The sequence below is a fragment of the Tachyglossus aculeatus genome, chromosome 26, assembly GCF_015852505.1.
Source record: "Tachyglossus aculeatus isolate mTacAcu1 chromosome 26, mTacAcu1.pri, whole genome shotgun sequence".
Taxonomy (NCBI): domain Eukaryota; kingdom Metazoa; phylum Chordata; class Mammalia; order Monotremata; family Tachyglossidae; genus Tachyglossus; species Tachyglossus aculeatus.
The window spans coordinates 878,752-904,953 of record NC_052091.1 but is presented as its reverse complement, the minus strand read 5'-3'; the positions used below and the strand labels follow the sequence as shown (position 1 = coordinate 904,953).

Here is a 26,202-nt window from a genome sequence, read left to right as displayed (position 1 = left end):
GCGGAGCGGGTCCCGGCCTGGGCTGGGCTGTACGACACCACCTCGCTCCTGCAATACTGCACCGGTCAGTCTCCGCCCCCCCCCGGCCCGCCCCCGCCTCGGCGCACAGCCCGCTCCCACCAATTCCCCAAATCCCCCAGCTGGGAAGCGGCGGGGGCTGGGGCCGGCCCGCGGCCCCCTCCCCGCCCCTCCATTCGGGCCGGAGGGGTAGGGAGAGGTGAGAGCTAATGAAGGGGGCAGACGCGATGGAGAGGCAGGGCGTGGGGGAGAGTTATTGGCTTGGGGGAGAAACAAGGGGCAAGGGGTGGCAAGGGACAGGACATCTCCAATCCATCCATCAATATTTACTGAGCGCTTACTATGTGCAGAGCACTGTGCTAAGCAGCCCCCTGGGGAATAAGAACCGACGGGGGAGCAGGGAAGGGGGCTGAGGCCGGGCTTAGCTCGGGGCCTGTCCGGTGGATCGGTCCCAAGGTGAGAGGAGCTCCCGCCGACGGACACAACGCAGTGGGTGACCGCGTCTGTATCCCCCCCACCCCCGGGGAGGGGGGCGAGTCACTCGTCCTTGGATCCCGCATCTCCGCTTCCCCCTTTCCCGCGCCAGGGCTTGGTTTCCCTGGTCGGGAATATGGGTCCGCTCTCCAGGCCGGGACGGCCCGAGGAGGGCCAACTGGATTCCTTTGGTTAATCCGACTCCCGACGTCTGGTTCCTGGGCCCCGAGTAGCCTGGGGGAGCTTCCTTCCACCCAAGGACTAGGACAGCAGGGAAAGGGAGAGGGAGGAAGGGATGGAAAGGAGACCCACCCCACCCCACTGAAGTCGCCAAGGGTCAAACACGGAAGAGGGAAGCAGCGTGGCTCAGTGGAAAAAGCAACGGCTTTGGAGTCGGAGGTCATGGGTTCAAATTCCGGCTCCACCACTTGTCAACTGTGTGACTTTGGGCAAGTCACTTAACTTCTCTGGGCCTCAGTTCCCTCATCTGTAAAATGGGGATGAAGACTGTGAGCCCCACGTGGGACAACCTGATCACCTTGTAAATTCCCCAGCGCTTAGAACAGTGCTCTGCACATAGTAAGCGCTTAATAAATGCCATTAAAAAAAAAAGGAGGGGTCCAGGGGAGGGGCGGCTGACCCTCTCTCTCCTCCTATCGCCCCTGTTCTCGGGGTTTCCCTCCCTCCCGGGACCCCCCTTCAGCATCCCCGGCCCCACCCCACCTCCCACTCCTGGACTCCTGTGGGCGCCCATTCCCCCTTCCTCCACCAACCCCACTCCGGCCCCTGCAGGCGGTTGGCCCGGGCCCAACGCTGCCGGTGGTGGTTGGGGGCGGAGATTGGGCGGCGGGGGACGGCGGGTGGGGCCGGTAACACTGCGGAGCCGGGTCGGAGAGAGCGGACAGCGGTATAGCAGGTGAGATCTGCCCGGCCCCACTCGGCCCCCTCCGGGAAACTGAGGTTTCTTGGGTCCCCATCTCGAGTCCTTCGGCCGAGGGCTGGGAGGGAGTGGAATGACCACTACCTTCCCGCTCCCCACGGTTGAGCCGGCCTTGCCCCTCCCTAGATGGGGGTGGGGGGCGGGCTCTGGACCACCCAGGCGTTGGAGAAGGGAAAAGGTCGGGGCCTACCAACTGAGAAGGTCAGCAGCTTTATTTTGTTGGTATGTTTGGTTCTGTTCTCTGTCTCCCCCTTTTAGACTGTGAGCCCACTGTTGGGTAGGGACTGTCTCTATGTGTTGCCAATTTGTACTTCCCAAGCGCTTAGTACAGTGCTCTGCACATAGTAAGCGCTCAATAAATACGATTGATTGATTGACCGCTCTGGGACGGGGGGAGATCCGGGGTGAGGGGCGGCAGGGACTCTGGATCCCTCTCCCTGGATCCCCCCCCCCCCTTTTAATAATAATAATAATAATGATGGCATTTGTTAAGCGCTTACTCTGTGCAAAGCACTGTTCTAAGCGCTGGGGAGGATACAAGGTGATTAAGGTGTCCCATGTGGGGCTCACAGTCAATCCCCATCTTACAGATGAGGTAACGGAGGCTCAGAGAAGTTAAGTGACTTGCCCAAGGTCACACAGCAGACATTTGGCAGAGCCGGGATTCGAACCCCTGACCTCTGACTCCAGAGCCCGTGCTCTTTCCACTGAGCCACGCTGCTTCTCTTTTAGCCTGTGAGCCCACTGTTGGGTAGGGACTGTCTCTATACGTTGCCAATTTGTACTTCCCAAGCGCTTAGTACAGTGCTCTGCACATAGTAAGCGCTCAATAAATACGATTGATGATGATGATGGTTCTACTCATTCTCGGAGGGTACCCAGAGGTCGGGCAAGGTGGCTAAAAGTCTCCTCCTGGATGAGTTTCCCCACCACCCTGAACGCATTAGAAAAAGCGCTTGGAGATCATCATCATCATCATCAATCGTATTTATTGAGCGCTTACTGTGTGCAGAGCACTGTACTAAGCGCTTGGGAAGTACAAATTGGCAACATATAGAGACAGTCCCTACCCAACAGTGGGCTCACAGTCTAGAAGGGGGAGATCCTTCCTCCCCCCACCCCGCCCTCCATGGTCCCCCGCCCCCCCCCAATCAGGTCTTGGGTGGGATCCCTGCTATTTCCCGAGCCATCCCACCGGCTCCTCCGCCCCGTTATTCCCCCCGCTCTCGGAAGTGCCCTGCAGCTGCAGCTGCTTCTGGGGTGGAGCCAAACAGAGGTTTTTCATTCATCATTTCATTCATTCAATCGTATTTATTGAGCGCTTACTGTGTGCAGAGCACTGGACCAAGCTTTTGGGAAGTACAAATCGGCAACTTATAGAGAAGGTCCCTACCCAACAACGGGCTTACAGTCTATAAGGGAGAGACAGACACCAAAACAAAACAAGTAGACAGTTTTTCCTCTTCCAGCCCCCAGGGGAACATTCATTCATTCAATCAATCGTATTTATTGAGCGCCTACTGTGTGCAGAGCAGGGGAGGAGGTGTCCCGGGGGTGGAGGTGAGGAAGGGTCACCTATTTACTATTCTATTTATTTTGTTATTCTGTTGTTATTTTGTTATTCTATTTAATTTTGTTAATGATGTGCATCTAGCTTTATTTCTATTTATTCTGATGACTTGACACCTGTCCGCATGTTTTGTTTTATTGTCTGTCACCCCCTTCTAGACTGTGAGCCCGTTGTTGGGTAGGGACCGTCTCTATATGTTGCCAACTTGTACTTCCCAAGCGCTTAGTCCAGTGCTCTGCACACAGTAAGCGCTCAATCAATACGATTGAATGAATGAATGAATGAATGAATGAAAGGGTCCCTCTTATGTTGCCGATTTCTGCTTCCCAAGCGCTTAGTCCAGTGCTCTGCACACAGTAAACGCTCCATCAATACGATTGAATGAATGAATGAATGAAAGGGTCCCTCTTATGTTGCCGATTTGTGCTTCCCAAGCGCTTAGTCCAGTGTTCTGCACACAGTAAGCGCTCAATAAATACGACTGACTGAATGAATCAATGGCCTGGTCACCCTCCGGCGGGTCCTTCCTGCAGATGACAACCTGTCGGGGGCGAGCATGGAGGTGGACGACCGCGTGTCAGCGTTGGAGCAGCGGCTGCAGCTGCAGGAGGATGAGCTGGCCGTGCTCAAGGCCGCGCTGGCCGATGTACTGCGGCGCCTCCACACCTGCGAGGAGCAGAGCGCAGCGCTCAGGGCCCGAGCCCCCGCCAGGGCCGTGGGAGCCCTACGCTTGCGGGTCGCCACAGGTACTAAGAATCATCATCATCATCATCATCATCATAATGGCATTTGTTAAGCGCTCACTATGTGTACCAAGCACTGTTCTAAGCGCCGGGGTAGAAACAAGGTCATCAGGTTGCCCCACATGGGGCTCACAGTCCTACTCCCCATTTTCCAGATGAGGTAACTGAGGCACAGAGACGTTAAGTGACTTTCCCAAAATCCCACAGTTGACAAGTGGCAGAGTCAGGATTAGAACCCTCGACCTCTGACTCCCAAGCCCGGGCTCTTTCCACTTAGGCCACGCTGCTTCTCAGCGTGGAAGCGGACTAGAGAAGCAGCGCAGCCTCTCGGAAGGATTGGAGGTGGAGGACGTGGGTTCTAATCCCGCCTCCGCCCCTTGTCTGCTTTGGGACTTCGGGCAAGTCACTTCGCTTCTCTGGGCCTCGGTTACCGCATCTGTCAAATGGGGATGAAGTCTGTGAGCCCCACGTGGGACCACCTGATTACCTGGTATCTACTGCAGTGCTAAGAACAGTGCTTGACACCTAGTAAGCGCTTAACAGATACTATAATTATTATCATTACTGCTGCTACTACTACTACTACTAATGACTGTGGTATTTTGTTAAGCTCTTAATAGGTGCCAGGCACTGTACTGAGCGCTGGGACAGGGCCGGAGCGACGGGGAGGGGCGCCTGGGTGGAACTCCATGGACAGGACCCAGGGGGGAGTTTGGGGGTCGGAGCTGGAAGCCGGAAGGTGGTGAGGAGGGGAGAAGTGGGGGGCGCTTGGGGGTCGGGAGGAGGGGGAGGTGGCACTCGGGGGGCCCCCGCGGCATCTTCATCCGCAGCCCCGTCCTCAGTGTCCCAGCTCCTCAAGGCCCGTCCCGCCAAGTCCTCGCCGAACTGCACGGCTTCCCCGCGCCGCCCCGGGGGCTACGCCACCTCGCCCTCCTCGCCGAAGAAGGGGGCCGCTTCTGGGAGAAGGTGAGGGGGCCTAACCGGGGTGGTGGGGCGGGTGAGGCTGGGGTCATTCATTCCACCTTATTGACTGAGGGCCTACTGTGGGCCGAGCACCGGATTAAGCGTTTGGGCCCTGCCAGTCTAGAGGCCCACGGTCCAGGCCCTGCTCCTCCGGGGAAGGGGCGCGGGGCGGGTGTTGTTGGCGGGGCTGCGGCTCGTGCCCTGGGGGTGCCCCTCCCGTCCCCCCGTCGGCAGCGCCGTGTCCCCCGTAGTGCCCGTCGCTGCCCGTCGCCGGAGCGCCTGGCCTCGGTCCGGCGCGAAGCCCCGCGCAGCCGTACCACCTCCTCCAGCAGCTGCTGCAGCAACAAGCGGGAAGGGTAGGTGAGGGGAGGGGTCCCCCAGAATTCATCAATCTATTTATTTATTTTTTTGTTTTACTTGTACATATCTATTTATTTTATTTTGTTAACAAGTTTGGTTTTGTTCTCTGTCTCCCCCTTCTAGACTGTTTTGTTCTCTGTCTCCCCCTTTTAGACTGTGAGCCCACTGTTGGGTAGGGACCGTCTCTATATGTTGCCAATTTGTACTTCCCAAGCGCTTAGTCCAGTGCTCTGCACACAGTAAGCGCTCAATAAATACGATTGATGATGATGTGAGCCCGCTGTTGGGTCGGGACCGTCTCTATATGTTGCCAGCTCAGACTTCCCAAGCGCTTAGTCCAGTGCTCTGCACGCAGTAAGCGCTCAATAAATACGACTGAATGGTTGATCAATCGCATTTACTGGGCGCTGACAGTGCTTGAGCACTAGGCGCTTGGAACGTAGTAAAGGAGGCCCTAGTGAGATTTGAGATGCGGAGAAGCAGCGTGGCTCAGTGGAAAGAGCCCGGACTTTGGAGGCAGAGGTCAGGGGTTCGAATCCCGGCTCCGCCACATGTCTGCTGCGTGACCTTGGGCAAGCCACTTAGCTTCTCTGAGCCTCAGTTACTTCATCTGTAAAATGGGGATTGAGTGTGAGCCCTGCGTGGGGCTCACCTTGCATCCTCCCCAGCGCTTAGAAGTTATGTATATATGTTTGTACATATTTATTTATTTATTTTACTTGTACATATCTATTCTATTTATTTTATTCTGTTAGTCTGTTTGGTTTTGTTCTCTGTCTCCCCCTTTTAGACTGTGAGCCCACTGTTGGGTAGGGACCGTCTCTATATGTTGCCAACTTGTACTTCCCAAGCGCTTAGTCCAGTGCTCTGCACACAGTAAGCGCTCAATAAATACGATTGATTGATCGATAGAACAGTGCTTTGCGCATAGTAAGCGCTTCACACATGCCATCATTAGTATTATTTGACCTCTGGTTTACAAGACCGGCGCTCTAACCCCTGACCTGTGGGGCCACTTGTAGGCCCCGCACCCCGACCAAAGGCACCCCAGCTGAACGCCCCGCGACCACCGGACCCTGGCGGGAGTGCCCAGCCGCCTCGGCGCTCGCTTCCCGGGGCGGGACCGGTTCCTCCTCCCCCTCCCCTTCCTCCTCCTCCTCCCCTTCCTCCTCCTCCTCCTCCTCTGGGAAGCAACTTCCCGGAGCCCCGCCCAGCCCCCAGTGAAGCCGCCGCCGCCATGAGCAGTTTCGGGCCAAGGTGACAAAACCAACTTCAGCTCGGCGCCCCCTCCCCTCCCTCCTCCTCCCGGGAGCCCTCCCGGGCTGCCTCCTCCCCCGGCCCAACCAGGCCCCGCGTCCCCGCGACCTTGCTTGGCTAACCTCTTCCCACCCACTGGGAGACCCGTAGGGCCCGGGGGCCGGGAGATCCTAGCAACCCCCGGCCCCATCCCTGGGAGCCGCTTGGACCCCCCCAGGACTCTCCCAGGACCCCCACTGACACACAGAGAGAGACATAGGGAAAGGGGATGTCTATGTGACCGGTGGAGAGGGGGACGGGGGGGGTGGGAGGAGTGGGAGAGGGCATCTGCCTCGAAATCTGTAGTTTGGCAGCTGCTGAGCCTCTCAATCAATCGTATTTATTGAGCGCTTACTGTGTGCAGAGCACTGGACTAAGCGCTTGGGAAGTCCAAGTCGGCAGCACATAAAGACAGTCCCTACCCACAGTCTAGAAGGGGGAGACAGAGAAAGAAGGGGGAGACAGAGACAGTCTCCCCAGAGACAGTCTCCCCGGAGGCTGGCCCCACTTTCTGGGCGTCGGCGACGAGGTGGGAAAGGCCCTGGGGCGGTCAGAGGCCTGTCCAGCTTATCCGCCCCTTCCTCCTTCTTCCAGCAAAACCAAAGAGGTGATTTTCAGCACTGGTGAGTGATTGTCCCTGAGGGTCTCTGTCCGGGGTCCTTTCCCCCTTTCGGCCCAGGGATTCCCACCCGAGGGAGGAGGGCTTGGGTTGGGGGAGGCCTCGTGGCTCCCGGCCTCTGACCCCCGCCTATCGTTCCGTCCCCTGCAGAGGATGGGGCTGTGAAGATGTTCCTCCGCGGCCGCCCCGTGCCCATGCTCATCCCCGATGCCCTGGCGCCCACCTACAGCCTCGATGCCAAGCCCGAGATGCCCTCCCGCCGCTTCAAACTGGACTGGGTGTATCCACCCCACCCTATCCCCACTCTCCCACCATCCCTGCCACCCTCCCTAGACCACCCCTTTCCCCCCACCCAACTCGCCCCCATTCCCCAACTTCCCCACAAGTTGCCAGCTTGTACTTCCCAAGCGCTTAGTACGCTGCTCTGCACACAGTAAGCGCTCAATAAATACGATTGAATGGATGAATGAAATTCCCACCTTGTTCTGTCCCCGACCCCATCTCAGCTCTTCCCCCAACCCTGGCAGGAAAGATGCATAGGTGCGGGATTTGGGTCGGACTACTAGCTCCTGAATGATAGTAGTAATAATTATGGTACTTGTTAAGCTCTTATTATGTGCCATGCGCTGTTCTGTGCCCTGGAGTAGATACAAGTCATTCAGGTTGGACACAGTCCCTGTTCCACATGGGGCTCACACCGTTAATCTCCGTTTTACAAATGAGGTACCTGAGGCCCAGAGAAGTGAGGTGACTTGCCCAAGGTCACACAGCAGGCTTGTGGCAGAGCAGGAATTAGAGCCCAGGCCCTTCTGACTTACAGGCCTGGGCTCTATCCTTAAGTTATACTGCTCCTGAAGTGCAGGCGTAGTGAGAAAATGAAAGTGGGCTTGCTCGGAGGCCTGGAGATCACCCAGTTCCCCTCTATAGGCCAAGAACTCTGCTTCTGCAGACCGCAGGGTGACCTCCACCTGACCTGCAGCCCTGCTGGGAGAAGCAGTATGGTATAGTGGATAGATCACGGGCCTGGTCATGGGTTCTAATTCCGGCTCTACCACTTGTCTGCTACTACATTAATGGAAGCACTTATCGTATCCCGTCTTGATTAGTGTATTAGCTTCCTTGCTGACTTCCCCGCCTCCTATCTCTTCCCCACTCCGGTCCATTCTCCATTCTGCTCACCGAATCAGTTTTCTTCAAAAACGTTCAGACCGTGTTTCCCCACTCCTCAAGACACTCCAATGGTTCCCCATCCACCTCCGCATCAAAAGGAAACTCCTCACCATCGGCTTTAAAGCACTACTTAATCACCTTGCCACCTCCTACTTCACCTCGCTACCGTCCGTCTACCACCCAGCCCGCACACTTTGTTCCTCTAATGCTAAACTTTTCACTGTACCTCGATCTCATCTCGCCGCCAACCTCTCACCCGTATCCTACCCCTGGCCTGGAATGCCCTCCCTCCTATTAGATAGTTGCTCTCCACCATTTCCAAGCCTTATTGAAGGCACATCTCCTCCAAGAAGCCTTCCCTGACTAAGCCCTCCTCTCCTCTTCTCCCACTCCCTTCTGCATCACTCTTACTTGCTCCTTCATTCATCCTTCCGCCCATCTCCACAGCACATATGTATATATCTGTGATTTATTAACGTATATTAATGTCTGTCTCCCCTTCTACACTGTGAGCTCGTCGTGGGCAGGGAATGTTTGCTATTATATTGTACTCCCCCAAGCGCTCGGCACAGTGCTTTGCACACAGTGAGCGCTCAATAAATACGATTGAATGAATGGTCTGCTGTGTGACCTTGGACAAGCCACTTCATTTCCTTGTGCCTCAGGTACCGCATCTGTAAACTGGGGATTGAGACTGTGAGCTCTATGTGGGGCAGGGACTGTGTCCAACCCAATTTGCTTATATCCACCCCAGTGCAGACCGCAGTGCATGGCACATAGTGAGCGCTTAACAAATACCGCTGTTATTATCATTAATTATTATTATTATTATTGTATACGTGGTTGGCTGGGGGTGCTGGGGGAGAGGTGCGGGCTGACTGCGGGCTCCCCTCCCCCTGCTTGCCATTTCCTTGACTCTGCCAGCTATGGGTACCGGGGCCGGGACTGCCGTGCCAACCTGTACCTGCTGCCCACGGGGGAGATCGTGTACTTCGTGGCGTCCGTGGCCGTTCTGTACAGTGTGGAGGAGCAGCGGCAGCGGCACTACCTGGGCCACAATGACGACATCAAGTGGTGAGCTCTTCCCCCGGCCACTACCCACCCTGCCCACCCTGCTGACCTCCACCCCAGCTGGCCAGGCGGGCTGGGTAGGGGAAGGACCTGACCCCCGTCTCCCCACTCCCCAATAGCCTGGCGGTGCACCCGGACATGATAACCATCGCCACCGGCCAGGTGGCCGGGACCACCAAGGAAGGGAAGGTAAGGGGTGTGGAGGAGGGGCCGCGGGAGAGACCCCGGGGGTTGGGGGGGCTCCTTGCCCCTGACCCCACCCCTTTGCCTCCCCCTCCTTCCTTCCACTGTAGCTACTGCCTCCGCACGTGCGGGTCTGGGACTCGGTCTCGCTCTCCACTCTGCACGTGCTCGGCCTCGGAGCCTTTGACCGTGCCGTCTGCTGCGTCGGTTTCTCTAAATCCGTAAGTGCGGCCCTCGGGGTCGTGTTACATCTCTCATTCATTCATTCAATCATTTATTGAGCGCTTACTGTGTACAGAGCACTCTACCAAGGGCTTGGGAGAATACAGTATAACAGTAAACAGACACATTCCATGCCCATAACAAGCTTACAGTTTAGAGGGGGAGACAGACATTAATATAAATAAAAAAATTACAGATACGTACATATTTCTCCTCCCTCCCCGGTATCTTTTGAGTGCTTGCTGCAATAATAGTAAACAGTAATGGTGTTTGTTAGGCGCTTTACTAGATGCCAAGCACTGTACTAAGCGCTGGGGTGGATACACGCTGCGTGCGGAGCACTGTATTAAATGCTAGGGAGAGCCCAATTCTGCCCACAGGAGCTAACAGTCTAGAGGGGTATCCTGAGCGGGTTCATCCTGAACTGCTCGTTGGCCACCTGATAGGGGTCTTTCTTGGGGAGGTGAGGGAGGTGGGGTGGTGGTCACCTCCTCCAGGAGGCCTTCCCAGACTGAGCCCCTTCCTTCCTCTCCCCCTCGTCCCCCTCTCCATCCCCCCATCATACCTCCTTCCCTTCCCCACAGCACCTGTATATATGTATATATGGTTGTACATATTTATTACTCTATTTATTTATTTTACTTGTACATTTCTATCCTATTTATTTTATTTTGTTGGTATGTTTGGTTCTGTTCTCTGTCTCCCCCTTTTAGACTGTGAGCCCACTGTTGGGTAGGGACTGTCTCTATGTGTTGCCAATTTGTACTTCCCAAGCGCTTAGTACAGTGCTCTGCACATAGTATGCGCTCAATAAATACGATTGATTGATTGATTGATTGATTGGTGGTCACCGATGCCTCGGCTCCCCACAGAACGGGGGCGGGCTGCTGTGCGCCGTGGACGACTCCAATGACCATATACTGTCTGTGTGGGACTGGGCCAAGGAGCAGAAAGTCGCCGACATCAAGGTGAGGAACATCCCACGGGTGCCCCCCACCCTCCCTGCACCCCTCCCTGGACCCCCTCCCCCCAGCCCGCTGCTCACCCACTCCCGACCCCCCAGTGCTCCAATGAGGCGGTACTGGTGGCCACCTATCACCCCACCGAGCCCGACCTGATCATCACCTGCGGGAAATCCCACATTCACTTCTGGACCCACGAGGGCAGCAGCCTGAGCAAACGGCAGGGCATCTTCGAGGTGAGGTCGGTGGGGACGGGGACGCTGGAGGTAGGGCATCTTTGAGGCGAGGGGGGGGACAACGGAGGCAGGGCAAGTAGGAGTGAGGCGGGACTTGGGGGGCGGCTGGGTGTGAGCAAGTTGGGGCACTGGTTCAGGAGGAGTGGGCTGAGGAGAGCAGGCTCAGCAGGAGAGGAGAGGCAAAGAAAGGCAAACAGGAAACGAAGAAGTGGAAAGGGCCAATCTCCTGATCCTCTGACCCTGCTGGGGGCCAGGGAGACCCCTCCTCCGGCCCTCAGACCTCCCCATCCTCTCCACCTCATCCCAGAAACACGAGAAGCCGAAGTACGTCCTGTGTGTGGCCTTCACCGAGGAGGGGGATGTGGTGACCGGAGACTCGAGCGGAAATCTTTATGTCTGGGGCAAAGGTCAGAATCCCTTCCCTCCCCACCCCCCCACTGCTTGGGGGCCTTGGAATCCGGATTCCCGTCCACACCCCACATCCTGAACTCTGAACTCATGCATGAGTCGGGTAGAGACCGGATCCCGGGTTTCCTTCTAGACCTCCTTCTTGCACCTGCTTCCTTCCGTTTGCCTCCCTGCATCATCAATGGCATTTATTGAGCTCTTACTCTGCGGAGAGCACTGTACTGCATGCCCCCTTCTACCTTCCCTCTACACCCCTACATCCTCCCCTCAAGCACCCTTCCATCCACCCTCCCCCCCGCCTCGCAGCGTGGCTCAGTGGAAAAGAGCCCAGGCTTTGGAGTCAGAGGTCATGGGTTCAAATCCTGGCTCCACCAATTGTCAGCTGTGTGACTTTGGGCAAGTCACTTAACTTCTCTGTGCCTCATTGGTAAAATGGGGATTAGGACTGTGAGCCCCCCATAGGACAACCTGATCACCTTGTAACCTCCCCAGCGCTTAGAACGGTGCTTTGCACATAGTAAGCGCTTAATAATGCCATTATTATTATTATCATTATTATTATTATTACACCGTCACCCCCAACCTGGGACCTCTTCCCTCCACACCCTTGTACCTTCCCCTCTGCCCTTTTGCATCTTTCCTCCATGCCCCTTGCACCCCCCCCAAATATCACTTTACCTCCCACCCTCCCCCTGAAGGAGTAGTTGCATTTATTGAGTACCCACTTGTTGTTCTGCCATACATTAGATGCTTGGAAAGTACAAAATAACCAAGTGACTTTTTCCCACCAGAAGATAATAGTAATAATAATTATTGTGCTATTTGTTAAGTGCTTACTATGCGCTAAGCACTGTAATAATGATAATAGTTGTGGTATTTGTTAAGCACTTACTGTGTGCCAGTACTGTGTGCCCCTCCTTCCTCTCCCCTTCCTTCCCCTCTCCATCCCCCCCGGCCTTACCTCCTTCCCTTCCCCACAGCACCTGTATATATGTATATATGCTTGTACATATTTATTACTCTATTTATTTATTTTACCTGTACATATCTATTCTATTTATTTTATTTTGTTAATATGTTTTGTTCTCTGTCTCCCCCTTCTAGACTGTGAGCCCACTGTTGGGTAGGGACTGTGTCTATATGTTGCCAACTTGTACTTCCCAAGCGCTTAGTACAGTGCTCTGCACACAGTAAGCGCTCAATAAATACGATAGATTGATTGACTGATTGATTGCCAGGAACTGTACTAAGCGCTGGGGTGGATACAAGCAAATCGGGTTGGAAATAGCCCCCCTCCCGCATGGGGCTCGCAGTCTTAATCCTCATTTTACAAATGAGGGAACCGAGGCCTAGAGAAGTGAAGTGATTTGTCCAAGGTCACACAGCGGACAAGTGGCAGAGTCAGGATTAGAACCCATGACCTTCTGACTTCCGGGCCCGTGCTGTATCCACTACGCCATTCTGCTTCCCATCATTAGAGTTAACACTCTAATAGGGTAGACCAATAGAAAAATAACTTAAGCGCGTAGTACAGTGCTCTGCACACAGTAAGCGCTCAATAAATACGATTGATTGGTTGATAACTGTTCCCCACAATGCCCCACAAACCTAAAAACTCCTTCAAAATCCCCATTAACTCCCAATTCCCCCATACCCCTTCTTAGACAGAAACTCCTGCTTGTTGGCTTTAAGGCACCAGATCAGCCCTCATTCAGTCAAGCGGTGGTATTTATTAAGTAGCACTGATTGTCTGTCAAACACTGTACTAAGCACCAAACAATGGAGTTGGTAGACACATTCCCTTATCCCCTCTCCTCTCCCACCTCACCTCGCACACTTCATTCAATCGTATTTATGGAGCGCTTACTCTGTGCAGAGCACTGTACTAAGCGCTTGGGAAGTACAAGTTGGCAACATATAGAGACGGTCCCTACCCAACAGTGGGCTCACAGTCATAATCTTCATTCCTCTCAAGCCAACTCCCTCGCTATTTCTCCCCTTGGTCTCTCCTGCTCACACCACCCTCCCTCCTGTCTGGAACTCCTTCACCACTTTCCCTACCATCGAAGCCCTCCTCTCCTCCGGGAGGTCTTCCCTGATTAACCTCCCATCTTCCATCCTATATTTCTCCCAACTCCAGCACTTGCCAATTTGTACTTCCCAAGCGCTTAGTACAGTGCTCGGCACACAGTAAGCGCTCAATAAATACGATTGATGATGATGATGAGGTGCTCGCACCTTCCCTAGCCACCCGCCCTTACCCCCTCTCTTTAAACCTTTATTGTAACTATTTTAGTGACTGTCTCCCCCTCTATTCTGTAAGCTCTTTGAGGGCCGGGATTTGTGTCTACCAACTCTGTTATTGTGTACTTTCCCCAGCGCTTAGTCCAGTGCTCTGCACACAGTAAGAGCTCAATAAGCACTATTCATTGATTGATTGTGTACTTTCCCCAGCGCTTAGTCCAGTGCTCTGCACACAATAAGAGCTCAATAAGCACTATTCATTGATTGATTGTGTACTTTCCCCAGCGCTTAGTCCAGTGCTCTGCACACAGTAAGAGCTCAATAAGCACTATTCATTGATTGATAGTGTACTTGCCCAAGGATTCAGTGCAGGGCTTTGCCCACGGTCGCAGTACAGATTGCTTGCACTTTTGCAAGCCCCCGGCGTGGCATAGTGGATAGAGTCCGGGCCTGAGAGTCAGAAGGTCATGAGTTCTAATCCTGACTCCGCCACTTGTCTGCCGTGTGACCTTGGGCAGGTCACGTCACTTTCCTGGGCCTCAGTTATTTGTAAAATGGGGATTGAGACTATGATCCCCAAACGGGACAGGGACTGTATCCAACTCGATTGCTTATTCACCCTAGTGCTTGGTACAGTGCCTGGCACAATAATAATAATAATTATTATTATCCCCTGTGCCAACAACCAGTGTCACCATAACCCCCTCAAAACGCCCCCAGAATCTAGATCACTCCATTACGGCTGCCCTCCCAGGCTGGTGGTTGCCCCGGCCCCCCCGCCGGACCCCTGCCCCTCAGCCCAGGCCCCTCTTCCAGGCGGGACCCGGATCACCCAGGCGGTGGTGGGCGCCCACGAGGGAGGCGTGTTCGGGCTGTGCACCCTGCGGGACGGGACCCTGGTGTCCGGGGGCGGGCGGGACCGCCGCGTGGTGCTCTGGGATCGAGACTTACGGAAGGTGCAGGAGTCGGAGGTGAGGGACGAGGGAGTGGGCGGAGGGGCCGGGCGGGACTCTGACCCGGGAGCGTGGGGGGGGTCAGCGACTACATGGAGGGTCCCAGGGTTGGGGACAGGGGCGGGGAGCGGAGGAGGTTGGGGCGGCTGGGATCCCCAACCCTAACGCTGCCCCTCCTGCCCCCGTCCTCCTCCCCTGTGTGTGTGTGTGTGCGCGCGGGCCCCCTCCCCCTGCGGTCAGTCCACCCCGCCCCGTTCCTGTCCCTCCAGGTCCCAGAGGGGCTGGGGCCCGTGAGGACGGTGGCTGAGGGCCGGGGAGACACTCTCTACGTGGGAACCACCCGCAACTCCGTGCTGCTCGGCTCCGTGGCTGCAGGCTTCTCCTCCCTCGTCCAGGTGAGCGGGCGAGGGTGGTGGGGCGGTGTAGGGGGCAGGGAGCTGGGGAGGAGGCCAGCTGGGATCTCCCACTCTATTCCGAGAAGGAGCACAACCTACTCGGAGCCCCCTGTGGGAGAGGGACTGTGTCCACTCAGATTTATTTGCGTCCGCCACGGCTCTTAGTGATAATAATAATAATAGTTGTGGTATTTATTAAGCACTTACAACATGCCAGGCCCCGTACTAAGCACTGGGATAGATGCAGGCAGATTGGGTTGGACACAGTCCCTGGCGCACATGGGGCTCACAGTCTTAATCCCCCTTGTACAGATGAGGCACTGAGGCCCAGAGAAGTTAAGTGACTTAAATTCTCACAGCAGACAAGTGGCGGAGTGGGGATTAGAACCCAGGTCTCTCTAACTCCCAGGCCCGTGCTGTATCCATTAGGCCATCATCATCATCATCAATCGTATTTATTGAGCGCTTACTATGTGCAGAGCACTGTACTAAGCTCTTGGGAAGTACAAATTGGCAACATATAGAGACAGTCCCTACCCAACAGTGGGCTCACAGTCTAAAAAGGCCATGCTCCTTCCCTGTGCCAGTACAGTGCCTGGTACATAGTAAGTACTTAACAAATACCACAATTATTAACAATAATAATAATAATAATAATGATAATAATAATGACACATTAGGCGCTTACTATGTGCAAAACACTGTTCTAAGCGATGGGGAAGTTACAAGGTGATCAGGTTGTCCCACAGGGGACTCACAGTCTTAATCCCCATTTTACAGACGAGGTAACTGAGGCCCAGAGAAGTGAAGTGACTTGCCCAAAGTCATACAGCTGACAATTGGCGGAGCCGGAATTTGAACCCATGACCCCTGACTCCAAAGCCCGTGCTCTTTCCACTGAGCCACACTGCTTATTATTATTATGGAAAACTCAGACCCAGGGGTCAGAGGACCTGGGTTCTGGTCCCAGCTCCACCGCTTGCCTGCTGTGTGACCTTGGACAAGTCGCCCGACTTCTCTTAACTCCGTTTCCTCATCTGTAAAATGGGGATTCAAGACCTGTTCCCCCTTCTACTTAAGACGGCCAGCTCCAGGGAGGACAGGGACTGTGTCCAACCTGATTATCTTGTATCTACCCCAGCCGTCGATCAAACAGCAGTATTTGTTGAGCACCTACTTTGTGCAGAGCACTGTGCTAGCACTTGGCACATAGGAAGTGCTTAACAAATATCACAATTCATATTGTCCCCCCCCTTCAATCAATCCATAATGTTGATCGAACACGTATACTGTACTAAGTGCTTGGGAGGATAAGATAGTTGGTTTACATCATCCCTGCCTTCAAGGCGATTACTGTGTAGTAGGGGAGACAGATACTGAAATAAATTACAGCTAAGGAGAAACAAAAGTGTATAAAGTGATGGACCTAAGTGCTACAGGGCTCGAGGGTGGGTGGGGAATGTGGGCCCTCAAATGCCTAGGTGATGCGAAAAGGGCTGTAGACTTTAAGCTCAATATGGGCGGGGAACGTAGCTACCGACTCTGTAACTCCCGAGAGCTCAGTACAGTTCTCCGCACATAGCAAGCGATCAATAAATGCCACTGATGAAGTGGCAGCCGTGAGGTGTAGAGGGAAGGAAGATAAGTGATTAATCAGACAAGTCCTGCAGAAGGAGAGAGGCTGGAGACGTTGTCTTCGGATCCGTCCGTGGAGAGGTGATAGTTGGAGCCCTGGGAGCGATGAGTTCTTCAAGGGAGTGGGGGTTGATGGAGACTAGAAGGGGACCCAGAACTGAACCTTGAGGGACCCCCCGGCCATAGTTAGGGAGTGGGAGGAGGATCCGGCCAGAGACAGCGAGGAGCAGAAGCAGGAGAGGACGGTGTCTGGAAAGCCAAATTCAGGTGGTGTTTCTGGGAGGAGTAGGGGGGCCCGCAGTGTCGAAGGCAGCAGAGAAAACAAGGAGGATTAGGGTGGAGGAGAGTCCATTCAATTTGGTGAGGAGGAGATCTTTGGTCAGTCAGTCAATCATATTTATTGAGAGCTTACTCTGTGCAGAGCACAGTACCAAGTTCTTAGGAGAGTACAATATAACTGTAACAGACACGTTCCCAGGCCACAGTGAGCTTGTAATCTGTAAGACTGTAAGCTTGTAAGACTGTAGACTGGTGACCTCCAGAAGGGAACCTGTCTCCCAACTCAGTTACAGCGTACTTTCCTAAGATCTTAGTACAGCGTTCCGCACACAGTAAGCGGTCAACAAACACGACTGATGGGAGAGAGCGGACACAGAAGAGTGAAAAGGGCAAATGAGAAAGGCAAGGAGGGAGTTCGGGGAGAGGCGGTGACGCGTCCAACTCTGTTGTAAGTGATTAATCAGACAAGTCCTGCAGAAGGAGAGATGCTGGGGCTGCTGGAGACGTTGTCTTCGGATCCGTCCGTGGAGAGGTGATAGTTCTGGGAGCGATGAGTTCTTCGAGGCAGTGGGGGTTGATGGAGACTAGAAGGGGACCAGAACTGAACCTTGAGGGACCACCCCAATAGTTAGGGAGTGAGAGGAGGATCCGGCCAGAGACAGCGAGGAGCAGAAGCAGGAGAGGACAGTGTCTGGAAAGCCAAATTCAAGTGGTGTTTCTGGGAGGAGTGGGGGGGCCGACAGTGTCAAAGGCAACAGAGAAAACAAGGAGGATTAGGACGGAGGAGAGTCCATTAAATTTGGTGAGGAGAAGATCTTTGGTCAGTCAGTCAATTGTATTTATTGAGAGTTTACTCTGTGCAGAGCACAGTACCAAGTTCTTAGGAGAGTACAATATAACTGTAACAGACACGTTCCCAGGCCACAATGAGCTTGTCATCTAAAACAAGGAGGATTAGGACGGAGGAGAGTCCATTAAATTTGGTGAGGAGGAGATCTTTGGTCAGTCAGTCAATCATATTTATTGAGAGCTTACTCTGCGCAGAGCACAGTACCAAGTTCTCAGGAGAGTGCAATATAACTGTAACAGACACGTTCCCAGGCCACAATGAGCTTGTAATCTAAATTCTGGTGACCTCCAGAAGGGAACATGTCTCCCAACTCAGTTACAGCGCACTTTCCTAAGCTCTTAGCACAGCGTTCCGCACACAGTAAGCAGTCAATAAACACGACTGACGGGAGAGAGCGGATACGGAAGAATGAAAGGGGCAAATGAGAAAGGCAAGGAGGGAGTTGGGGAGTCCAACTCTATTGTGTTGTACTCTCCCAAGCATTTAGTACGGTGCTCTACACACCGTAAGCATTCAATAAGTACTACTGATCGATGGGTTGATTGCTAGACGACCCATCCCGGGATGGTTCCTGCCCCAGCCCCTCCGTTTGGCTCCAGGGATCCCTCAGCCTCATTTTGTCCCTTTACCAGCCTGCACCTCCTGCTCTGGTTCCCGTTGATTTCCTCAGTTTCCCCAGCAGAGATTCTTGCTCCCAGGGCCTGCCCGTCGTGCCCCCCCTACTTCCCCCACCATCACCAAGCCACACGGAGGGGCTGACGGGGTGGCTCTCCCCCAGGGCCACACAGAGGAGTTGTGGGGTCTGGCTGCCCACCCCAGCCAGGACCGGTTTGTGACGTGTGGGCAGGATAAACAGGTCCACCTGTGGAACGTGGACACCCACCGGCCCATCTGGAGCAAAACCATCGAGGTGCGGGGCAGCGGTGGGGGGCGAGGGGGTGCTGGCATCGGGGCGGGGGGACGAGCAGCGACAAAGCCTCCGATGTGACCCCCCCCCCCCCTCGCCGCTGTATCCCTAGGACCCGGCCCGCTCAGCCGGCTTCCACCCCAACGGGTCCGTCCTGGCCATCGGCACCGTGACCGGCCGGTATGTGACTGGGCTCGGGGGGCAGGGAGGAGAAGGGGGGCTCGGCTCTCCCACCCTCGTCCAACCCCCTTTACCCTTCTATCTCCGTCCCTTTTCCCCCACCCACTCTTTCCTCCACTTTATCTAAGCTTGTTATGGAAGCAGCGTGGCTCAGTGGAAAGAGCCCGGGCTTTGGAGTCAGAGGTCATGGGTTCAAATCCCGGCTCCGCCAATTGTCAGCTGTGTGACTTTGGGCGAGTCGCTTCACTTCTCTGGGCCTCAGTTACCTCATCTGTAAAATGGGGGATTAAGACTGTGAGCCCCCCGTGGGACAACTCGATCACCTTGTAACCTCCCCAGCGCTTAGAACAGTGCTTTGCACATAGTAAGCGCTTAATAAATGCCATAATTATTATTATTATTATTATTATTATGGGCAGGGAACTTATCCACTAATTCTGTTTTGTTGTATTCTCCCAAGAGAAGCAGCTTGACCTAATGGATAGAGCACGGGCGTGGGAGTCAGAAGGTCATGGGTTCTAATCCTGCTTCCACCACTTGTCTGCTGTGTGACCTTGGGCAAATGACTTAACTTCTCCGGGCTTCAGTTACCTCATCTGTAAAATGGGGATTAAGACCGTGAGCCCCATGTGGGACATGGGCTGTGTCCAAACTGATAAACCTGTATCTACCCCAGTGCTTAGTACAGTGCCTGGCACATAGTGTATAGAGCACTGTACTAAGTGCTTGGGAAGTACAAGTTGGCAACGTATAGAGACGGTCCCTACCCAACAGTGGGCTCACAGTCTAGAAGGGGGAGACAGACAACAAAACATGTTAACAAAATAAAATAAATAGAATAAATAGAATTAAGCGCTTACTATGTGCAAAGCACTGTTCCAAGCGCTGGGGAGGTTACAAGGTGATCAGGTTGTCCCACGGGGGGCTCACAGTCTTCATCCCCGTTTTACAGTTGGGGTAACTGAGGCCCAGGGAAGTGAAGTGACTCCTGGCTCCGAGGTGAGGGGATGTGGGCCCAGCTGACCTCTGAGAAGCAGACCCAGCTGACCTCAGAGACGCAGGCCTTCGTGGGCAGTGGGTCAAAGGGCCAGAAGAATGGAGTACTGCTCTCCATTCCCTTTTTTTACATTTTAATTTTTTCAATGGTATTTGTTGAGTGTTTACTATGTACCAGGCAGTGTACTAAGAGCTGGGGTAGATTCATTCATTCATACAATCGTATTTATTGAGCGCTTACTGTATGCAGAGCACTGGACTAAGCGTTTGGGAAGTCCAAGTTGGCAACATATAGAGACGGTCCCTCCCCAACAGTGGGCTCATTCATTCATTCAATCGTATTTATTGAGTGCTTACTGTGTGCCGAGCACTGGACTAAGCGCTTGGGAAGTCCAAGTTGGCAACATATAGAGACGGTCCCTACCCAACAGCAGGCTCACAGTCTAGAAGATATAAGCTGGGTAGGGACTGTCTCTATGTGTTGCCAATTTGTACTTCCCAAGCGCTTAGTACAGTGCTCTGCACATAGTAAGCGCTCAATAAATACGATTGATTGATTGATTGATTGATTGATAAGCTAACCGGGTTGGACGCAGTCCACATCCCACACGGGGCTCGTATCTGCCCCAGTGCTTAGTACAGTGCCTGGCACATAACAAATGCCACTATTATTATTGTTATTATCATCATTATTATTATTAATACCGACCGTTGATTGCTTGGTTGATTTCTCTCTCTTCTCCGTCACTGCCCCCTGCTGGGCACAGGGGAGACTGCTCCTCCCCTACCCCCTGCTATGCTAGAGGGTTAAGACTTAATAATAATAATAATAATTTTGGTATTTGTTAAGAGCTTACTATGTGCAAAGCACTGTCCTAAGCTTTGGGGAGGATACAAGGTGCTCAGGTTGTCCCATGTGCGGCTCACAATCTTAATCCCCATTTTACAGATGAGGTAACTGAGGCCCAGAGAAGTTAAGTGACCGGCCCAAAGTCACACAGCTGACAATTGGCGGAGCCAGGATTTGAACCCATGACCTCTGACTCCCAAGCCCGTGCTCTTTCCACCGAGCCACACTGCTTCTCTGACTTAGGCCTGTGACCTGCATTACTGTCGCCCACCCTCACCCCCACCCCCCTTCCCCCAGGTGGTTGGTACTGGATGCGGAGACCCACGACCTCGTGGTCATTCACACGGACGGTGGCGAGCAGATCTCCGTGGTCAGCTTCTCCCCAGGTACCGGGGCGGACCGTGGGAGGGGGCGGCAAGGCAGAGGCCGTCGCCCTCACCCGAGCCTTGCCCCCCGCAGACGGGGCGTTCCTGGCCGTGGGCTCGCACGATAACCTTGTGTACGTGTACGCCGTGAGCGAGGAGGGTCACAAGTACAGCCGTGTGGGCAAGTGTTCGGTGGGTACCTGCAGGCCCTCCCCCCGCCCCCTGTGCCCCTCTGTTCCGTGCCCCGTGGCACCGGAGCCTTAATGCCCTCCTCTCCCCCTGGCCAGGGCCACTCCAGCTTCATCACACACCTGGACTGGGCCAGGGACAGCAGCTGCTTCGTCACCAACTCCGGAGACTACGAGATCCTGTACTGTGAGTTGGGGGGTGGGAAGCCGGGAATGCCCCCGCCCCATCTCCGTCCCTCCCTGTGGCCCCATTTTCTGCCTCTTCCCTGGCCCCGGTGGGGCGGTGGGGTCGGGGGAGGACAAAGCCGGGCGGGTCAAGGGGTCAATCTGCCATTGTGCCCAGGGGATCCAGCCACATGCAAGCAGATCACCAGCGCCGAGGCGGTGCGGAACGTGGATTGGGTCACGGCCAGCTGCGTGTTGGGCTTCGGCGTGTTCGGTGAGGGTCTGAAGAGGCGGAAGGGAGGGGAGCGGGGAGATGGAGGAAGGCCATGGGGTGGCAGTGGGACCTAGTGGGTAGAGCAAGGACCTGGGTTCTAATCCCGGCTCCACCAGTTGTCTGCGGGGTGACTGTGGGCAAGTCACTTCACTTCTCTGGGCCTTGGTTCTCTCATATGGAAAATGGGGATGAAGACCGTGAGCCCCATATGGGACGTGGACTGTGTCCAACCTGATTAGCTTGTTTCTACCCTAGCGCTTAATACAGTGCCTGGCACGTAGTAAGAGCCTAATGAATATCAGTAACAAAAAAAGCCCCAAATTATCCCTAGCACCCTATAGCCGGGGGCATCTCCGTTGCTGCTCTGTTTGCTGTGCCTCGGGGCTGGGGGTGGAGGGGGGAGAATGGCCTTGTGGCAGTGGTGGTAGTAGCAGGGGTGGCCTAGTTTTTTAATCCCACTGTGTGACCTTGGGCAAGTGACTTCACTTCCCTGAGCCTCAGTTCCCTCATCTGTAAAATGGGAATGAATAATAATAATGATGGAATTTGTTAAGCGCTTACTATGTGCAAAGCACTGTTCTAAGCTCTGGGGGGGATACAAGGTGATCAGGTTGTCCCACTTGGGGCTCCCAGTCTTCACCCCCATTTTGCAGATGAGGGAACTGAGGCACAGTTAAGTGACTTGCCCAAAGTCATACAGCTGACAATTGGCGGAGCCGGGATTTGAACCCATGACCTCTGCCTCCAAAGCCCGTGCTCTTTCCACCGAGCCACGCTGCTTCAAGACTGAAGGAAGGAGGAAGACTGTGAGCCCCATGTGGGACGGGGACTGTGTCCAACCACTTTGCTTAGATCTACCCCAGCATTTAGTACAGTGCCTGGCACATAGTAAGCACTTGAAAAAAATGTTTTTTTAAAAAGTTCCACATTCTCCCCAGGGCCGCCTAGCAGCGGGCATTTCCCCTGCTGCTCTATCATCGGCTGTGCCCCTGGGGCTGGGGGTGGAGTGGGGAGAGTGGCCCTTTGGCAGTGGTGGGAGTAGCATGAGAAGCAAGATGCAGCGTGGCTCAGTGGAAAGTGCCCGGGCTTGGGAGTCAGAGGTCATGGGTTCTAATTCCGGCTCCCCCACATGTCTGCTGTGTGACCTTGGGCGAGTCACTTAACTTCTCTGAGCCTCAGTTACCTCATCTGTAAAATGGGGGTGAAGACTGTGAGCCCCACGTGGGACATTGCTTTGCACATAGTAAGCGCTTAACAAATGCCATCATTATTATTATTATTATTATTCAATCGTATTTATTGAGTGCTTACTGTGTGCAGGGCACTGTACTAAGCGCTTGGGAAGTCCAAGTCGGCAACATATAGAGACGGTCCCTACCCAACAGCGGGCTCACAGTCTAGAAGGGGGCGACAGACAACAAAAGAAAACATATTAACAAAATAAAATAAATAGAATAAATATGTACAAGTAAAATAAATAGAGTAATAAGTATGTACAAACATATATACATATATACAGGTGCTGTGGGGAGAGAAAGGAGGTGAGGCGGTGGGGGGGGATGGGGAGGGGGAAATGTGTTGAGGTACCTATCCACTTGGATATGTTCCCTGGGGGCTTGCGGAGAGAATGGGTTTTGGGGGTCCCTGCCCCTGTTCTGGGGGTCCCTGTCACCCTTAACCCCTGCCCTTCTCGCAGGGATCTGGTCGGAGGGCGCCGACGGCACTGACATCAACGCGGTGGCCCGTTCCCACGACAGCAAACTGCTGGCGTCTGCCGACGACTTTGGAAAAGTTCACCTGTTCGCCTACCCCTGCTGCCAGCCAAGGGTGAGGGAGGGAAGGGGGAGAAGGTGACGGGAAAAGGGAGAGAGGGGAGGGAAGGGGCCGGACGGTGTTTTGCGGTCAGACTGACTCCCGCGTCCATCCCCACCCTTAGGCCCAGAGCCACAAATACGGAGGCCACAGCAGCCACGTTACCAACATCACCTTCCTCCACAGTGACCGCGCGGCCCTGTCCACGGGTGGCAAGGACACGAGCGTGCTCCAGTGGAGCGTCGTCTGAGGGGGCCGGCCCGGGCTGGGTGTGGCGGGGAAACTGAGGCAGCTACCGCGGCGGGGGGGGAGTAGCGGGGTGAAGGGATGTGGAGTGGAACTACTATATTTTAGAGAAATCTATGTAGAGGATAATATATATGCATCTATGGCAGAGGCGATTCGGGACAGGGTCGCTATATTTAAGGGGGTCACATGGGGCAGGGGTGTTTTTTTTTAGTTGATTTTTGTATCAGAAATAAAGAAGCCTGCACTGAGTACACTGAGTAACTGGAGTTGTCCCTGTCTAGGGGTGGGGGGACGGGAGGAGTGTAAACCCGAACAGGTGCCACGTGGCCTCTCCCCTACCCTATCTCTGACCCCCAGATAGGTCGGTATAAGGTCAGGCCTCTTATCAGGTTCCCCAGGGGACGATGGGGGGGAAGGGGGCAGCTACTTTCCAAGGGTCCCACTCCTGGTTTCTCTTCTTCAGACACTCTCTTACGCACCCCCCTGCCCCGCAACCTGCCTCTGGGCCGGGTCTTTCCTCGGACCAGGTTCCGCCTCCCTCCTCCCTCCATTCATTCATTCAATCGTGTTTTTTAAGCGCTTACTGTGTGTGGAGCACTGTACTGAGCACTTGGGAAAATACAATTGTCACTTGTCTGCTTGTCACTCTGCCACTTGTCTGCTGTGTGACCTTGAGCATGTCATTTAACTTCTCTGTGCTTCAGTTGCCTTATCTATAAAATGGGGATTAGGACTGGGAGCTCTTTGTGGGATAGGGACTGTGTCCAACCCGACTATCTTGTATCTACCCCAGCGCTTAGAACAGTGCCTGGCACATAGTAAGTGCTTAACAAATACCATTATTATTATTATTATTATTATTATTACAAAACAACAATAAAGAGTGACAGTTCCTGCCCAAAATGACCTCACAGTCTGGGCTGGGGGAGACAGACATCAATACAAATAAATAAGGTGCTGTGGGGTTGGGAGAGGGGGAAAGAACAAAGGGAGCAAGTCAGGGCATCACAGAAGGGAGTGGGAGATGAGGAAAAGTGGTTGAGAGTGGTCTGGGTGTGCCCCCTCCCCTGCAGCCCCTGTTCTGTCATTCATTCATTCATTCAGTTGTATTTATTGAACACTTACTATGTGCTGAGCACTGTACTAAGCATTTGGGAGAGTACAATATAACAACAAAGACATATTCCCCACCCGCAACGAGTTTATAGTCTGGCAAGGGAGGCACCTAGGGGAGGGGTGCCCCATTCTTCCAACTCCTCCCCGGGGGTGTCACCTGATGCCTGAAAGGTGATCTCGGGCTGACCCTCCGGGCCCCGGGGTTTTGCACACCCTCAATCAATCAATCATATTTATTGAGCGCTTACTGTGTGCAGAGCACTGTACTAAGTGCTTGGGAAGTCCAAGTTGGCAACATATAGAGACAGTCCCTGCCCAACAGTGGGCTCACAGTCTGAAAGGGGGAGACAGAGAACAAAACCAAACATACTAACAAAATAAAATAGAATAGATATGTACAAGTAAAATAAATAGAGTAGTAAATATGTACAAACATATATACATATATACAGGTGCTGTGGGGAAGGGAAGGAGGTAAGATGGGGGGGGTGGAGAGGGGGACGAGGGGGACACCCTCTGTCCTCTAATGAGAGCCCAGGCCGGGTGTCAATCTGGAGGGCCCCAACTGCGACGTGAAGCGGGATAAACCCACCCAGGGCTGCGGGATTGGAGAGACCCCCGGCTGGGGGGAAGGGGAGGGGGTCCGAGTCAGCTCTACTCAACACGCTCCTGCAGCGGGAGGTTCACCCTGACCCCTCTCACACAACAGGGGTCGGGATGCGGGTGGATTAATACTATTATTGTGGTATTTGTTAAGCACTGACTTTGTGCCGGACACTGGACCAACCTCTGGGGTGGATCCGAGCAAATAATAATAATGATGGCATTTATTAGGCGCTTACTATGTGCCAAGCACTGTTCTAAGCGCTGGGGAGGTTACAAGGTGATCCGGTTGTCCCACGGGGGGCTCACAGTCTTCATCCCCATTTTACTGATGAGGTAACTGAGGCCCAGAAAAGTGAAGTGACTTGCCCAAAGCCACACAGCTGACAGTTGACAGAGCCGGGATTTGAACCCATGACCTCTGACTCCAAAGCCCATGCCCTTTCCACTGAGCCACCCTGCTTCTCTAGTTGGACACAGTCCCCATCCCAGGCAGGGCTCACACTCTCATTCCCCATTTTACAGATGAGGGAACTGAGGCCCAGAGAAATGAATTGACTTGCCCAAGGTCACGCAGCGGACAAGTGGAGGAGGCGGCATTAGCACTCACAGCCTTATGACTCCCAGGACCGGGCTCTATCCATTAGGCCATGGGTTCGGTGTTAGGGCTAGCGTGAGCTTGGAAATGGGGCAAGGAGGGGGAGAGGAGGGGGGCCCTGGGGCTGGGTCCGGGGCTCAAGGAGTTGATGAGGGAGGAGCGATGGGTCAAGGGGGTGGGGCCTAGCTTAGAGTGGGAGGGGCCTGGCGGGTGGGGCGGGGCCTGTCCCGGTGGAGGTGTGGTCTGGTTAATAACAATAATAATGATGATGGCATTTATTAAGCGCTTACTATGTGCAAAGCACTGTT

At 54.1% G+C, this 26,202-nt stretch overlaps 1 protein-coding gene across 4 annotated transcripts; it reads left to right on the top strand.

Annotated features, from left to right (window-relative positions):
• EML2 (EMAP like 2) lies at nt 1–23,834 on the top strand. Of its 4 annotated transcripts, XM_038767444.1 has the most exons (22): nt 1,547–1,633; nt 3,536–3,748; nt 4,588–4,711; nt 4,960–5,064; nt 6,959–6,987; nt 7,134–7,263; nt 9,078–9,227; nt 9,344–9,413; nt 9,518–9,628; nt 10,502–10,597; nt 10,693–10,827; nt 11,135–11,234; nt 14,296–14,450; nt 14,702–14,827; nt 18,370–18,501; nt 18,611–18,678; nt 20,822–20,910; nt 20,984–21,081; nt 21,177–21,264; nt 21,421–21,516; nt 23,213–23,343; nt 23,453–23,834. In XM_038767444.1, exons 2-22 carry the CDS (start codon nt 3,559–3,561, stop codon nt 23,576–23,578), a joined length of 2,349 nt encoding a protein of 782 aa, XP_038623372.1. In that variant the 5' UTR covers nt 1,547–1,633; nt 3,536–3,558; the 3' UTR covers nt 23,579–23,834. The 4 variants fall into 4 exon arrangements, with proteins under 4 accessions (XP_038623373.1, XP_038623372.1, XP_038623371.1 ...); XM_038767445.1 differs by lacking the exons at nt 1,547–1,633; nt 4,960–5,064 and adding an exon at nt 1–64; XM_038767443.1 differs by lacking the exon at nt 1,547–1,633 and having other exon boundaries at nt 3,500–3,748.
• The last annotated feature ends 2,368 nt before the right edge of the window (nt 23,835–26,202 follow it).

Bases quoted from the DNA above. Each gene is read 5' to 3' on its own strand.
- EML2 (XM_038767444.1), top strand. From the start codon at position 3,559: ATGGAGGTGGACGACCGCGTGTCAGCGTTGGAGCAGCGGCTGCAGCTG. The intron at 11,235-14,295 runs GTCAGAATCCCT...CCCCTCTTCCAG, and splicing joins TCTTTATGTCTGGGGCAAAG to GCGGGACCCGGATCACCCAG. The intron at 23,344-23,452 runs GTGAGGGAGGGA...CCCCACCCTTAG, and splicing joins ACCCCTGCTGCCAGCCAAGG to GCCCAGAGCCACAAATACGG.